The following is a 16,736-nucleotide window of genomic DNA, read 5'->3' as shown; positions in this document are numbered from 1 at the left end:
TGATGAAGAAAAGGAGGACCATGCTGATAAACAGTCTGGTGGTGATAAGGAAGACAAGTCTGAAGAGAAAGAGGAAGAAAACAAGAAGAATGCAGACGAACCAATAAACGACAATATAGATGATGACAATGATATCAGGTACGTGTATAAGTGTTGTCATTTCATACGAGTGAAAAGTCGTCCCAGTTTGCAAATACTAGTAAGTAATTAACAGTACAACTATGTGGAGTGCCGCTTCACAGTTTGAATTAAGTATGCACAGTGTGATGCAATGAAATAAAACATATCTGAACAGAATTATGATCTAGACAAGAACTGTTTAGAGTAAGGGGCCTTCATCTTTGACCCTGCGCAAACGTAAACTAGCTTGAAGCTAAAAAAAAAAGCAAAATAAACATCTCCCTGTCTTTTTCACAGATCTTTGATTTCCTCAAAGATGCCACCTGGATTAGATCTCGTGGACTTCAACAACATCGAGATTGATGTGAAGAAATGTTTTGATAAACTTCAGTACATCGCTGGCTGCAATCGCGACAATGCCATGAAAAGGCAAAGGACATGCGCAGTTGTCGGCAACAGCGGCATCATCTCCCAGTCCGGCTGCGGCAAAGCCATCGATGAGCACGATTTCGTCATCAGGATGAACTTTCCAAATTTGAAAGATCACAAAAAAGACGTTGGTGAGAAGACCAGCCTAATGGTAGTGGGCCGTCACGTACTGAGCATTATGTACAAGTGTATTAAAGACAAACACGACTGCAAGGTGTTGAAAAGGCTGGACGATCAGGATCAAACGTACGTCTACCACCCAGAACCCCTCGTAGACCTGGAGACCAGAACGCCTCGCAGGCCCTACAAGAAGTTCACTTACATCAAGAAATATGTCAGCACAAAGACGAACGTTGTCAACTTTCTCTATTCCATGTCCAGTGCCATCGAAAGAATTAAAGAGTAAGTAAGAATATATATCTTGTAAAGTTGTTAAAAATTACTTTTCCCGTATCAAAGGCCAGTAAATAGTGTATAGTGAATGCTTACTTTAACATTCACAGCTATGATACTTTATTTTTCTTTTATTTACATGTATTTTAATGTAATAATTTCTTCGTCTTGGATACTATCAGGCTTGGGAAAAGTCTAGCTGAACGTTTTCCGGAGACACCAAGCAACGGCGCTGTTGCGTATTCCTTAGCACTGTCCTTCTGTGATCAAGTGGATCTTTACGGATTCTTCCCCTTCAAAAAGTACCAGGTAATACTAATCTATCTTTGATGAAAATCAGCAGTGATTTTCTGTTTCCTCGTTGTTTAATTGTACAGCCTTGTAGGTTATACTATTGACTGGATTCCCGATAAAATGGGTATTTTCACAGTAGGGATTAATTTGCGTCTTTTGTTTCAATGTCAAGACGTTAATCTTCATGTGGGATCTCTGTGTAAATGAACTATACAAATAACAAAAAAAAATCTTTTTTTCCACAAGGACAAGACAGTATCCCAACATTACCACGGCGACCCTGAGCTGGCAGGAGATGAGTTTAACGAGGCCGCGCTAGAGCAGGAGTGGGGCTACATGAGAGAGTTAGAGTCCAGGGGCGCACTCAGCTTCCACATTGATACATGTCAAAGTAAAAAGGACAAATAGTAGATCCGCATTTTGGTTATATAATACATGTAAGATTATGTTGTATGTTCAGGACAATAAAATTGAAATCACAATTTTGTGGTAATTTAGTAAGTAGATTTGACATATAGAATATGTCGTCAAGGCAAATATACAGGTGTGTGAAGCTATATTGTTTAATAACGCTAAAGGCCTGCTAAATTATGTAAGTAAGTCAAAATCGTCATCGAAAAAAAAAAGGAAACTGAGAAAAATGTAGAATACATATTTTCTGTGATGCCCGAAAATTCCAATAACGAAGCTAATTATACGGGATAGATGAGCTGATATGAGAAACCCCTGGAGTCATGTGCAATTATTATGTAGTATCTGTTACATTCTTTCATAATAAAGACGAGAAATAGATATTTTCACGTTTTCTTCATTTCTACCTGCTTTTAAAATCGTTCAATTCAGGGACATGTGAATCACTACTCGACGAGAAGATTTTAGACTTGCTAGTCCAGGAGGAAATTATCAGATATGAGTTTTAGAAAGTGAGAAACGTGGCTCACCCTGTACATAACTAGTACAGTATCGTAGTATCAAATATAGCTTGATGTCTCTCGATCATTTTAAGGTAAGTAATTGTATACTCCACGTGGAACATCGTGGTTCATCGTGTCTTCATATAAATGTATGCAAATTAGGCAATTATGCCCCAAATTAAAAATAGAGCAGCAAAACTTGAGCAAAATGCTTGGCAACGATCACCAAACTTTGTGAAAGTCACAAGAAACTGAAATAGACTTAGATCCTCCTCTTTAGATGTTAAGATTTAAAGATTGTTGAAAAATCAAGGATGGTGGCCCTTTTCAAAGGTTACGGTCGACAGGTTTTCTCTCATGGCAACTGTGTCTTGCCCTGGAGCAAGATGGCAACCATTTGGGGTCAAAGGGTACATTCGACAAGTCTGGCAAGTTATTTGCACTGAGACGGAAACATTAAAAGGTCAGACGACAGGAGAACATGTCCTGAAGCAAGGTATGGCAAGATTGGGCCCTTTAGGTCAAAGGTTACACTCTTACAGCCAACTTGTTCAACTTGTTTTGTAGATGTAAACAAAGATGGCGGCACGTTTAGGTCAAAGATTATGTTGACATTTGAAAGATATCATAACAGATTCATTTATCAGTTTTATGGTGTCTCATCTTGATATTTACAAACTGGAATCGAAGAGAATACTTATTGTATATATTATACTGCTTATTTCACTGTATCTCATGCATACTGTAGATTCGTTTGATTAAAGAATACAAACTTTAGATAGTTTGATTAGTTATAATCACGATTACGATTGATTACAATTACCACAAAAAAATCAATGCAGCGATTCCATGAAAAGCTGCCAGCTAGCGTTTAAGTAGTAAACCAATCAAACAGAGACATCGCATTTGACCTTCTCGACGCCCTACAGTATAACGCACGTAACTGTAGCATTATAAGTAGAATACTAGTACTGGAAGTTTACATTCAAATCATGGGTAACTATGTCCTGGAGTGCGTATATAAACTAACTAATAAAGCATCGCTATCGTAAACCCTAACAAGTGCGTGAATAGTATCATAAGAGCAGCAAATGAAAGAATATCTCGACATAATCTTCGTTTGTGCTAAATCATTATGACTTAAGCGACTACCCCGTAATGTTCAAGTTGGTACTTCCCAATATTTCTGACATATATAACTCTCGAAGTTTCACTCCCGATGACAACATTCTAATACAAATCTAGACATTCAGATGTCTTTTCCTTACATACGTTCACAACAAGAAAAAGAACTGTTATGACGGCCGTACCATATCATTACAAGGTCAAGCTTGTATAAAGGCAGAGATAATTATCCAAGATGGCGCTTGGAGCCAGATCCATGCAAAACATCTTCCTGGTGTTGATTATTGTCACTGCGAGCTACCTGTGTGGATTGATGAGCGCTCTGTTAAGCAGGTGAGACATGTTTTGTCATAGGTTAGATAGGGAAGGAAGAGAGAAAAGGAGAGCATGTTATGTCCCCAGTATGGCTAATTACACAGGCTGGCCAACATTTTTCTCGATATGTGTGTTGGTTTCTTATACACTTAATCTTTGTAGTATCAGTTGATAAGCTGTTGAAGTGTACCAATGTCAGGTGAATATATAATCTCTTCGATCACTTCACCTAGAACAAGAGCATCATGCAGCAACTGGTTTAACATAGATATTAATCTCAGTCTTCTTATTGAGTCCATTCTTCGTGCATACCTTTGTGTATGTGTCTGTGAGTATGTGCATGTCTGTGTGAGTGTGAGTGAGTGTATGTGAGAGTGTGTGTGAGTATCTTTGTAGATGCGTCTATGCGTATGTGCACATCTGTGTGTGCGTGCATGTATTATATGATCTTATTTGCAAATATGCGTGCATGTATATATATAAAGTGCATATGTGCGTATGTACATGTGTCTGTGTATAGAATGGATGAATTAATTAATTAATTAATATTTATCAACTTGCTAAATCAAGTAGCTCAGCCTACATATGCTGGTAAGACATTCAAACAAGAAACACATCGCAAAAAGTTTCATGAAATGGAACATAAGCTATAAACAATAATGATAAACTAGAAAGCCAAATTTTTCGCGAAAATCCAGAATGTCTTCTCCGATGCCTTTTGTCAAGCTACTCACACACACACACAATACTACAGTACCACTAGGCTCACCCTAGTATTGTATGGGATTTAAAAAAAAACTACATCTACTTGGTATTTGGACCAAATCATTGACTTAAGTGTAATATGAGTATTCTATACCATTAGGCCAGCCCTATATACAATGTAGCTATAAAAGAATACATAATAGAATGCTCATATTTACAACAACAGCTACTATCTAACCTAACGCCCGATAGGATACGAATTGCTCATATTTAAAACATCAGGTGATATTCTAAACACAGAGAAAGGATATTACGCAGGGTGGAGCTCAACACAAATGATATTATGACCTGTACTTACACAAAAATTAACTAATGTTAAGTAAAAGTAACACTAAAAGTGACAAACCAAATGAGAACTACAAATAAAACAATTCTATGATAAAATTCATTCTAATCTATTGGATCACCCATGTGTGTGTGTTTATGTGTGCATGTGTATGTATGCATGTATGTGTGTGTGTGTGTATGTGTATTTACAAGCTGCAGCTGGTGAGTTTTTTATTCTTATTTTGATAGAAGCGTAGATATCCATATGAAATTAAAAAGAAATCTAAGATCTCATGACGTCACCAACGTATTCTGTCACATCAAGGTCATTAAACTCGAGGGACAGAGGTATATACATGTACTAGATATTCAAGATGGCGAATCAAGGTGGTATCCGAAACATCTTTTTGATCTTGCTCCTGGTTACCGCTAGCTACCTGTGTGGACTGATGAGCCATCTACTTAGCAGGTGAGGCTATGGTAGACACCTTGGTAAGCTGGGTAAACACACTATCCCTTACCCCATACACCTAGTGCAACAGGTAAATCATGGCCGAGGGTGGTACCACTTAAACGAACAATTATCAATTGACACATAACAAGGCAAAGCGATCACATTCAAACGACAATTAGCAGACAAAATGTAACAATCAGGACAAACATACGTTACCGATATATTTGGAGTTTGTATGTGCGCGATCGTGTGTATCTGTGTGTGTGTGTGTGTGTCTGCTCGCCTGCGTGTGTGTACGCGTACGTGTGTGTCACAGTGACTGTATGTGTGTATTTGTGTATGTATGTGTGTGAGTATGTGTGTTTGTGTGTGTGTAATTCAGTTTTTGTGTTTGTATCTTAATGTGTTTATAATTGGGCGCCACAATATTTAATTCATTTACGCTAAAAAAACAACACTGTTTTGCACATATAACCGCTGTTTGTTTTTCTATGTCATTCCCTATTACTATATACAAGTGCGTTTTTGTATACATGTATCTTGTACTAAACTGTGAACAGCAAGAAACATAACTTAACTGTTTTAGGTTCATGACGTAGACACCGTATTTCGTCACTACCAGGTCAAACGTATATTATACAAGGGGCAGAGTTAGATGTGAATCATTGAAGATGGCGAGTGAAACTCATATCATTCAGAACATATTCCTGGTGCTGGTTCTTGTCACTGCTGGCTACCTGTGTGGACTGATGAACGCTATCAGACTCAGTAGGTAAGGTTTGTATCGGCGACATAATCTGTAGTTAACGTTATGAAGGTAAACTGGGAAATGTTGAATAAACAGTATCGACGAACTCAGACACCTGAAATAATGGCAGGCGGGGCGGTACCGGTCTGGTAGACATGTGTATGGAGTGTATTCTGACTGCTTGACTCTGTGTGTTTGCGTCTGCGTCCGCGTGTGAGTTTGTGTTTGTTTGTTTGTTTGTTTGTGTGTGTGTGTGTGTGTGTGTGTGTGTGTGTGTGTGTGTGTGTAGTGTGTTTCATATAGAATCGTCCAATACCACCCCCCCCACCCCCAGTTCTGATCACATTTTCACCAACCCTTGTGTAGGGAGATCGACAACGCACCCAGAGCCTGGTGGGAGGAATCACGCGTGTACACGGGTAATAAACGGGATGTCGTAGTTAGCCCTCCTAGAGAAGCATCACACGGACGCCAACAGGACAAGGGGGACGAAGTTGTAGCCGTCCCCCCTCAGGCACCTGTAATGGAACCTCCCGGAGAGAGTAACCCTGCAGTTGGGGACGAAGAAACAGAAGAAGAGGACAGTCATAAGAGTGAAGACAAGGAGGAAGCGGGTAAGGAAGAAAACGAAAACGATGAGAAAGGAAAAAGTGATGAAGACTCGAATGATAATGTGGAGGATGATATAAAAGATGTCATGGAGGTTATTCAGCACAGGCCGGCCGTGAAGAAACAGAAGAAATCTGTTGAGGGAGACAATAAGGATCTACGGGATCTTCACTTTAATGAAGAGTACAGAGCCAAGTATTTTAAGAACGCCCCGAAAATCAGGTACGTACAATCACTCACTCACTACGTACAATATGTTGAGCAATGTGAATTCAAAACAATGTGATAGAAGAAAACGACATTTTCAAGAAAAGGTAGAATATCTTCATATCACTGTAATTGTACTTTAGTACCTGAACTTAGATTGCAAGACCATAAATACAAGATAAAGGTCTTTTATTTATTGATTATTTATTGTTGATTTGTCCCCAGAACCGTTATGAACAGAATACTCCACGTGACACAAGACGTCGTGTTCTTCTCAGGGTTCGATGACGATGTGGATAACTGCTTCATGAATGGACAGTTTAAACAGGGTGTGTATTCACTTTCAGTTATTGCTTGGCCAGGCAAATACATTTCTGGTCCAGGTTGTGGTCTGTTTTTGTATCCCCCTTAACGACCCATCACATAGACACAGAAAGGCTGAAATAAGTATAAGTTATCCAACAAGTAGCAAGTAAAGTCCTCCACATACCTATGTTTAGATTCAGTCACATTTGGGACCGCATTATATTGCCCCGGTGACACGTAGCGGCAAGTGGTGATTGGGTGCATTTTACATTGTGGTCTACAGGAAGGAAGGCGGAGGGCTACCACAAAGCTTTTTACTGAAACTTATTTTTCACTACACAAATTTTTGTTTAGACAAACTTGGATCCGGTGCATGCTTTGCATTGACAGCGCAAGACTTAACGTGATTTTATTTAAAAGAAGATCATTAAGATTGTTCGTTCACTTTATTTTGTATCTAAATGTTTGTAAAATACAGGGTGCCATTCTACCTCACCTTTGAAGCACTACGCCACCTGCGCAGTGGTGGGGGGAAGCGGCATCCTGACGGGCAGCTCATGTGGACCGGAAATCGACAAGCACGACTTCGTCATCAGATTCAACCTGCCACACATATGGGCATACAAGGTGCATATGGCAACAACGTGGTGTATTCATTTTACATTTCTAACATTTTACATTTCTAACGGCCAGAGAAATACATCTTAAGCAAAAGACGACCTGTTTTCATGAATATCTTATGTATTGTTATATCCTTATCATATCATGCCCAACAATTGTGTATGATTAAAGGTTGGTAACTTTTACAACACGTTTGGTAACTAATAAAAACGATATGTTTACTATATGTATTTTTTTATTAAGTCTTTGGTTGAATATCTAATGCCTAGATACTTATGCTCAACTTTTAGTTGAGTGTGTTCATCTCCAAAATGTACAACTACTCAACAAGTAGTTGAGTGTGTTCACCTCCAAAATCTCACCCATAAGCGAAGAGCAGAGGATACAGTGTGTGCCGTTTTAGACGTTTTTGGTATCACCCGGTTGGAGTTTTAACCCCCGGTATTCCAAACACTCTACTCATATATAGGCCATTCTGAGGGTTTTCCCAATCTCTCTATATATAGCTACTTCCACGTGCTTGCATGTGTTACATTTCCAGGAAGATGTTGGGACGAAGGTGAACATGACAGTGTTGGACAACTATGCCCTGAAAACCATCGACGAGAAGATGATATTAGAGCCGGAAGTCTTACTGGAACATTTCCCACAGTTCAACAACTCCCTCCTCTTCTACTCCAAGACGATATATGAACCGAAGAAGGGCAAACACGGTCTTGGTTCTTACCAAAGGTACGGACGTTTTTAATTTCAACATGCCAAGCAGGTAGCCTTCCTCGCAGACTTCTGGAGCGGCAGAGATTATTTTTGGAAGAAGCGCTGCACGATTTATACATGGGAAAGTTTTACCGCACCCAGTCGAAACTCCCAACGTTAAGAACATTAGCCCATGTTGAAAATTGAACGTGAATCAGCGCTAACCAAAATAATAAACGCCGCCGCAGAAGGATTTTGCGAATGAGGCTACCAATGAAAGACCCTTGCGTACTGGGCTCGGATCTCCTTCTCACTGCGTTGTCATATATATATATATATATATATATATAGGCCAGCCTTCACCAGCCAATCACGTCACAGCCATCGGTCAAGAGGCTACGTGATTGGCTGATGACTACTCCTCCTCCAACAGTGAGGGCAGTATCTGACTGGCTGATGGGTAAGCAATGCTATCGCAGCGAACAGGGCGGACGGCGCCGATACGCCATGGTCGATGACTGGCATATACCATCAGCTGTCCTGGCACGAGAGGACGCTGTTTATAGGAGTTGATATTAGTGGTGCGTACCTAAAGCCTGGACTTGGAATTGGACCTAAAATGTTTAGGTCCAAGTCCAAAAAAGCCCTAAACGTCCGGAGCCAAGTCCGGACTTGCAAAAAGCAATCTGTCACTTATATTCCCTTTTTTTGTTCTAAACCATCTGAAACCTTCTATATGCAGCGAATTTTGCACTGGAAAAAAGCAACAAAAAAAGTTCGTGTTTACACTGGCTGTCTATAATTTTTCACATTGCATTTCAATTCATGCTAACATGCAATTTTATATGCACCCCCCCCCCTCAAAAAAGTGCACAGAATATATGCAATGATGGGTTCAGGTCCGGACTTTAACCTGAACTGCTGGACCTGAATCCGGACCTGAACCTGAAATTGAGTTTAGGTACGCACCACTAGTTGATATGCATATTCCTCCTACATGCATTCTGTTATGTGGAATATACATCATGACCATATGCATCCACCTGATATTGCTGTCATCGTCATGGGATTTCTACCATCTTCTGTCAATAAAGATTGGATTTTCATGATGTCAACACATCAGTGTCGAAACATACATGAAGTAAACTAACTAATTGTTACCCATTAGATACAAAAGAGTCGACACTTTCCTGCTAGACCATAAGTTCAACATCACACTGGCATATGCGATGAAAGACTTCAAGAACGTCACAGAGAAGTAAGTCGTTTTAGATGAGACGTTGTTTTACCTTGTGCATGTATATTCTAAGTAACTTTCATAAGTGCTTTAACTATTCGGCGAAGGTTTTGTAACATAATATGTCATGAAACCTATATTATGAAGTTTTGATCAGTGTAACAGAAAACTTTCATTATGAATTTCACGACCTTTTATACCATGCAATTTGTTGGTACTCTAGTATTTGTGATCTTTGCAAATGCATGCAATAGTAACGACGTCTAAACGAAACAAATCATACAAAAAGTAATCAAGTATAAAGCCAGATGATTACATGGAGTATGTGAATCGCGTCTTCATAATAAAATAACGCAATTCTAATGCGCCGATGTAGGTTAACGTTAGATATCCATGTAATGAAATACGTAATTAGATGACAATCACTCAGGTACCTGGGTAGAGCTACGTACATGGAACGTCAGACCGTAACTGTTATCTTATATGTGATATTAATGATGATAACTTCATTTGCAAACAATATTATTCAGCCTGAATATACAAAACAAAGAAAAGTTGGATACATGAATAAATAGAGGTTAGTTAGCGACTACTCTAAATGAAGCTACTAAAGGTTATTTTTGTTACATCTACCAGGTTATTGAACATGGTGTTCCCTGGGTTCGAATCGCCCACGATAGGCCTGCTGAGTTACCTGATGGCACTGACCTTCTGTGATGACGTGGACATCTACGGCTTCTATCCCTTCATGGTATGTACACTGTATGGTAGTCAAATCATTGAACAGGCTGGCACAAACGGTGATGCCAGTATTAATGTTTTCGATTAGAACCGATGTTTTGGTATCGATGCCCTGTTATCACATAATATATACATATTGATACTTTGTATTTGTATGGCTGTACTTTGCCCGATAGAGGTTGGATGTACAATAAAGGTTATTTTCATTATCGTTATCATCACTGACGGTACATGTTTATGTCTCAGGCCGACCAGAACGGCAACCCAGTGCAGTTCCACTACCACGGCGCCCCGATTCCAAAGGAGTTCTCGGCCGGGAAGGCCCCGCACCTCTTCGACTCCGAGTACCACCTGATGAGCTATATGAACTCCAAGGACGTGGTCAGGGTAACCGTCGGCAAATGTCAAGGACTCGGCAAGAAAACCAAGTTACCCCCGCCTCCGTCATAACCGTCCTGCCACCATTTTGGATACAAACACAATCTCTAAGCAGACGTTGGAGTAGATAATATAGCAGGCTTACGTTTTTACATCTTATCTTGCTAATCTCGATATTAGTGATCATGCTGACAAGCTTATTGTGAATATTGTAGTGAATTCTTGCCCGGAAGCTAACGAAAGCGCAATGACAATGTGGCGTGAGTGGCTAAATGCTAGATCTTAATTCTTTTGGTTCTAGCATTTTTAGACACACACTAGTAAGTCTTGGTTCTTGATGCAGAAACTGTGTTTGTATAATTATCTAGCCAACCCGCATGTTTGCTGATAATTAGGCACTGCGCACTCGCCCATTCATGGTAGCTGACATGGAAAAAATCGAGTCACGCCAATCTTTGATTGAGAACATATTTAAACAACACAAGATGTACAAATGTATGTTGACACAAAAAATGAGACCTAATTTATTAAATTTGTACAAGAGTCTAACCATGCCTTATTGGTATTGAGGAATAATGATATAGACATCCCATAATTGACATGTATTTAACATAATTAACATCAGATATATCAAATTGAGCATGCAGGCGTTACAGGAAGAGACAAACAGATAAGCACGATGTTTCAAATCGTTTATATGGTTCTGACATAGTACGGTTATGGGAAAGATTAGGTTTGTATTGTTTCAGAGAGTTTTGCATTATGAAGATTGTTACCATGGTCAGTTTTGTTATTAAAATATTTACAATAATGTACCCCTTTTTGTATTTTTTTATTCAGTTTTTATTTTTAATATCTACATTATACGATTTAACAACTTGGCATCAGTTGAACAGCAAGTAAATGTTCTATTGTCAAACTTGATAAAAGTGAGTGCGACTGAGAACGAAAAACAACGAAAAATTCTACTGAACAAAGCAATCCTTTAATATGTATTTACCTATTTTGCACTGAGAGAACTGTCAACTATTAAGATATAGCCAATCTGCTTACGTCTTTTGGAATCTGCTGTACTTAAAAAAACAAAACAAGAAGTTTTACATGATGTCACAGTGGATGACTTCCGGGGCAACGAGTCTCCCTCAGGTGCTATAGAAACCTGTTGGACCGAACCATAATGACCAAAACAAGTACGTACACCCGCATTCAACACCCGCATTCTCACGGTAACCAAGGAACCTTCTAGCCCGGGGAACGACTCGAAGCTACACATCCTTTTTTGACGAAACACCATGAGAAACTGAGAGAACAGGACGACTCTGATCAAGTTGTAGTCACAATCGTTTGGACGTTGTTGGAACGAGTGGGGAGGGGGGCAACCTTGTCCTATATAAAATAGCCCAGTGATTCTTATTTACTGAGTTTGCTGCACCTAAACTGCACACGGAGTTGAACGACTTGTTTTTTTTATCAATATGCTTTGTCATTATCTGAACAAGTATCAGTAACGAAAGAGCACGAGTGCAGAGAGGTAGTGTCTATTTTGTCAACAATTGAGACTTACAATATATTCTTCCCGGCCCGGCAGAGGATCAACTCCCGTCAGACCTGGTGAACGAGTAAGTATCATTTGATGTTGTTGTTTACGTAGTTGCTTTAGAATGGATCTTGACTCTTTCTGTGAATGAAAATCAATCAACACCTCGGTGGTTTTGTTGAGAAATTTTATACCTGTATTATGAGTAGGGCGAGTGGTGATTATCACATACATCTATCGAAAAGATCCCCTCCCCCCTCCCAAAACCAGTCATAGTTTACAGACAATGTATAGGATAGTAAGATATAGACGTTTTATATTATACCTTACCATTAGCTTTACTATCTATTCCTCACTGCACGAAGTAGAGACTCAATTTCCGGGTCCAACATTAAAACGTAACATCTATTATCATAATACCGGTACGTTTACGACGATTTCTCTAGCCATACTGATTTGACAAATTGTCAACGCATCATTTTCTCCAGTTACATGTTGCTGTTATAGGTTACCCTTGCCACTTCTTCTGTGTAACTTTTCTGCCACTCTTGTCCTGCTAAAAGCGTAATATTGTAATTGTAACACGCCGCGGAATTACACGGCGAACGGGCGCGTGGTTGGGAGGGGGTACAAAATACCGGTAGGAAGAAACACGGCACAATTAACTGCCGCTATGTACATTTATACATCCTCTGATGTTCCTTCCTTTTCTGTCAGTAAATGCATAAAACATAAACCTGCATGAGCATACAAAATGTCATGAGAAAACGGACGTATACTGTCAAGAATTTTCATTTAACTTCTGTCCGTCACAACCGCTATGACGTAACACTTCACTGCTAGCGTAGATATAAAAATGGCGGGAAAATGGCTGCGTACGTTCAATTTTGCCCATTCAGTCGTAGATCCGGGCTATTATGCAACGGTTCTTCACACTTTTACATGAGTTGTAGGTCACCAACAGAAATTCAAGATTGTTGTTGAATCATGTTCGTCTTGTGCCGTGAGCATGTGTAATTATGATCTATATAAATTTGGCAATGAATGTGACAGTGTGTTCGTCCCACGACGAGCTGCCTACCCCGAAATTAAAAAAAAAAGTATACTGAAAACTTTTGGCCTTGTTGTCTTCGAATGCATTGTTATCGATGCTTTGTAAATGGTGTATTGGACACCTAGATGTCTGAAGTGTGCACAGCTCAGAAATAACTATTGTTGCATGTGTAGATCTATTTAAGTTCCAGTATTTTTAATCTACCGGTATAAGTCTTACTACCGGTATTATGCCAATAAAACGTACAAAGAACACAGCGTCAACGTGAATGAGTGCAACATTTCTAACCACTCGTGCAGGTCAGAGGGGCGACTCCGCATGCATGTGTGTTTGAGATGTGAACTATAGGCTGTAGATATCCTTCCATCTCCAATGTTGGTAGAAAATGTCTAATTATTACATAGAACAGTTGCCCTTTTCGCGAGCATATTGGATATCATCGTGTATGACATGTAACGTTACTATGAGTAGACTCATTATACGTAATTTGTCTTAAAGCAATGTCTAGTATTCCTACTGACTACACAGTGTGTGTCCTGACATGATAATTTCTGTTCTTGTAAGTAAAGTAACCACAGCCATATGATTTCTTTTGAAACAACAAAAACATTGTATGTATTAACTCCTTGGAAGCAAGGTTCGTTTTTGAAGATTTTGTGCCCATTACAGACCGCCTCATCGTTAAGTATAGCAAGTTGTAAAATGTCCAGGGCATGTTTATCTTGGAAGAAACCTTCCAAGAACCTTCTCGCCCAAGGCTAGGTCACCAAAATTACCGATCCAGTGCCCCACTAATTGACCGTTGAAAGACTGTTTTTGCAAACCTGTACCCATAACAGACCTCCTCCGCGCTAGATATGACAATTTGTAAAAGGTCATTCTAATGGTTACACGTCTAAGACGTGTTTTTCTGAGACCACAAAGAAACCTTCTCGCCCTAGGCGAGATCACCCAAATTACCTTTCCATCGTTCCCCTAATTGACCGGTTGAAAGACTGGCGGCGTGCATTAGCAGTTCAGAGCTCGAGTACATTGCTCATATGTATCTTTTTAAAATCATGTAGGAATTGGAACCTTATCTAAAAAAAGTTATGATACAACAGAAAAATTCTGTGGAACAAAGAAAAGATATCGAGGTAGCTTGGAGATTTAGATTTTAAACGCGGTGTCGTTATAGCCATGTATAACGAAAATGTCATCTTCAATTTCATCTAGGGATTTCACATTTCTTACACCATCACAATGGGACAGTAGTACAGTACCGAGACCGGACAGTACTGCAGTACAGTGTCTGAACGGGACAACAGTACAGTACTGAGACGGGACAGTACTGCAGTACAGTACCTGGACGGGACAGTAGTACAGTACCGAGACGGGGCAGTAGTATAGTACAGTGCAGAGACTAGACAGTAGTGCAGTACAGTACCGAAACGGGACAGTGGTATAGTACAGTGCAGAGACGAGACGGGACAGCAGTACAGTACCAAGACGGGACACTAGTGCAGTATAGTACAGAGACAGGGCAGTAGTGCAGTACTGTACAGAGACGGCACAGAATTACAGTACAGTACTAGTACCAAGGCGGAACAGTAATACAGTGCAGTACCGGGAAGTGGCAGCGGTATTGTACGGAAGATACCCGGACTAAAGTGGTGTCGCTGGCCATCATCGACAACGACGGACGAACACTGACAACAACCGTACCGAGACTTGATGCAGTACAGCTGGTACAAAACCTGGACACTATATCGAAATTCTCTGCACAACAGAGTCAAAACAAAATCCAATTTCCCTTCTAGCATGAACAGAAACCCCTCTGACACAGTCATGATTCAACGTGGCCACATGAAGAACGTCTTTTTCGTCCTGATAGTTGTTACGGCCAGCTACCTCACCGGTCTAATGAGTGCTGCTTTCTCAAGGTGAGGTGCCTTGCTTCCTTTGTCAATCAAAAAGGTTGATAATTTTTTGGTAGTTTTTGTCTTCAAGTTGGCGTTTTAACAGCATAACTAAAGAAGCTATTGTTATCAAATTTGATACGAAGATAGTCGTGCACAAAATAAAGGTGAAGTTTGTTTATGGGCTGGTTTGATAAAATTGAGTGGATAATTGTTTTATGTCAAATCGAGGTATGTTACAACTCATATTTCTATGGGAAATAATCATGCAATGACAAGGAAGAAATAAGATGTTTTATAACCCACTGTGAAGTCAATGTGTTTTGGTACTTTCAGAGATGTCGCCACAATGCATGTCGCAACATTTGATGGAAAAGTGTCCATACCCCAACAGAGTGCCCTGAGAAGCCACGCGAGACAGAGCGAGACTCCACGGGATCAGGTTCGAAAAGATGGCGGAAGTTCAGAAGACATAGAAGATATGAATAAAGACTCTTCAAGAGAGTTTGATACGGATGAATCAGAAGAATGGGTGGAACCGAAAGTAGCAATATTTGACCAAAGAGAGCAACAACTAAAAGATGTAAAACTTGACGAAGAAAACGATTCTAGTGAAACAGGCAGCACAGTAGAAGATCATGCCATGGAAAAATCAAACGGGAGCAAACCTAGCCAGAAAAACAATACATCAGACAATGGATCTGGAAACAATGACAAAACGAATACACAGGATATTTCAGAAGGGCCTGACGAATCGGAGTCTGTTCTGAATCATTCCAAACAAAAAGAAAAGAAAAAGAAGAAAGAATCGAAGGAAAAGACTGACGGAATTTCGACCTGGAAAATGAAGAAGTTGACAGATGCAACAAAGATCAAGTAAGATAAATAATTGCCTGGAATTTATCACATTTCCTTGCTTCCTAGTTCTTTCTTTACTGAGGACATATAATGATATAAAATGTTTGTTTTTTCAATGTTTCAGAAAGAAGATATCAGCAATGTTCAATGTGTCGCAAGACATCGTGTACTTTTCTGACTACGATAAGCACATCAGCAGATGTTATAAGAATGGCACTTTTCAACTAGGCTGCAAGGTGAGAAAAAGACGAAATATTGTACAATATTGATTACATGTTCTCATGTGCCATATGGTCAGTTGAGTGAGAAGGACTGAGAAAAAATGTTTAAAATCTAATATTTACAAGACATTAAAGCGACCAAACAAAGCAAAGGGAAAATATTTGCATATCGTTTACATATTCAATTATATTTTCAAAAATCAAAAGTTCACAATTCTCACACATTCCAATATATTTTACACGTTAACAATTCTTACAATGCGCAAAATGGTAAAAAAGTGAAAATATTCAATTTAGATCTTGAAAACAGCATCCAGACCCCATGTAGCTATATATGATTAATAGTTTTCACCTTAATTGTATATCATGTGTTAAAAAACATAATAATTGCATTTATGTGTATGTATCTGCTACAGTTTTTAAGGACCCTGCAAGAGTCACTGTACTTACATGTACGCTGTGTCCATGAAGTCCCCTTTATGAGGCTAATTGTGGATCTAAATAAGCTCAAACTCAAATGATTTGATGTTCAACTACATCATGTACCAA

General features: G+C 39.4%; 3 protein-coding genes across 8 annotated transcripts in view; all 3 read left to right on the top strand.

Moving 5' to 3' along the window:
• Positions 1–2,028, top strand: part of LOC118411931 — a gene marked incomplete in the record, with an annotated part of 5,389 nt that extends 3,361 nt beyond the window's left edge. Inside the window, 4 exon segments of the mRNA XM_035814449.1 lie at positions 1–138; positions 418–951; positions 1,125–1,251; positions 1,483–2,028. Of these exon segments, the coding sequence (XP_035670342.1) occupies positions 1–138; positions 418–951; positions 1,125–1,251; positions 1,483–1,644 (961 nt within the window).
• Positions 2,029–3,334: 1,306 nt separating this feature from the next.
• Positions 3,335–11,434, top strand: LOC118411934 (alpha-2,8-sialyltransferase 8B-like). Of its 4 annotated transcripts, none has more exons than XM_035814454.1 (8): positions 3,335–3,608; positions 6,191–6,655; positions 6,866–6,969; positions 7,425–7,573; positions 8,109–8,299; positions 9,432–9,521; positions 10,137–10,251; positions 10,488–11,434. In XM_035814454.1, the coding sequence occupies exons 1-8, from the start codon at positions 3,511–3,513 to the stop codon at positions 10,689–10,691; spliced, it is 1,416 nt and encodes a 471-aa protein (XP_035670347.1). In that variant the 5' UTR covers positions 3,335–3,510; the 3' UTR covers positions 10,692–11,434. The 4 variants fall into 4 exon arrangements, with proteins under 4 accessions (XP_035670347.1, XP_035670348.1, XP_035670346.1 ...); XM_035814455.1 differs by lacking the exon at positions 3,335–3,608 and adding an exon at positions 4,536–5,091; XM_035814453.1 differs by lacking the exon at positions 3,335–3,608 and adding an exon at positions 5,558–5,848.
• A 323-nt stretch (positions 11,435–11,757) lies between these two features.
• Positions 11,758–16,736, top strand: part of LOC118411930 (alpha-2,8-sialyltransferase 8B-like) — an 8,717-nt gene continuing 3,738 nt past the window's right edge. The window contains exons 1-4 of one of the 3 annotated variants that reach the window (XM_035814445.1): positions 11,758–12,238; positions 14,426–15,132; positions 15,445–15,984; positions 16,091–16,202. In XM_035814445.1, the coding sequence (XP_035670338.1) occupies positions 14,924–15,132; positions 15,445–15,984; positions 16,091–16,202 (861 nt within the window). In that variant the 5' untranslated portion in view covers positions 11,758–12,238; positions 14,426–14,923. The remainder of the gene's footprint in view (positions 12,239–14,425; positions 15,133–15,444; positions 15,985–16,090; positions 16,203–16,736) is intronic. The other 2 variants (XM_035814447.1, XM_035814448.1) reach the window with 2 other exon arrangements.

The sequence above is a fragment of the Branchiostoma floridae genome, chromosome 3 (assembly GCF_000003815.2).
Source record: "Branchiostoma floridae strain S238N-H82 chromosome 3, Bfl_VNyyK, whole genome shotgun sequence".
Taxonomy (NCBI): Eukaryota; Metazoa; Chordata; class Leptocardii; order Amphioxiformes; family Branchiostomatidae; genus Branchiostoma; species Branchiostoma floridae.
Note: the sequence above shows the minus strand (reverse complement) of the source record. Positions and strands in the feature narration are given on the sequence as shown.

Coding starts and splice junctions, on each gene's coding strand:
- LOC118411934 (XM_035814453.1), top strand. CDS start 5,748: ATGGCGAGTGAAACTCATATCATTCAGAACATATTCCTGGTGCTGGTT. Junction 7,574..8,108: donor CACACATATGGGCATACAAG/GTGCATATGGCA, acceptor TTACATTTCCAG/GAAGATGTTGGGACGAAGGT. Junction 8,300..9,431: donor GGTCTTGGTTCTTACCAAAG/GTACGGACGTTT, acceptor GTTACCCATTAG/ATACAAAAGAGTCGACACTT.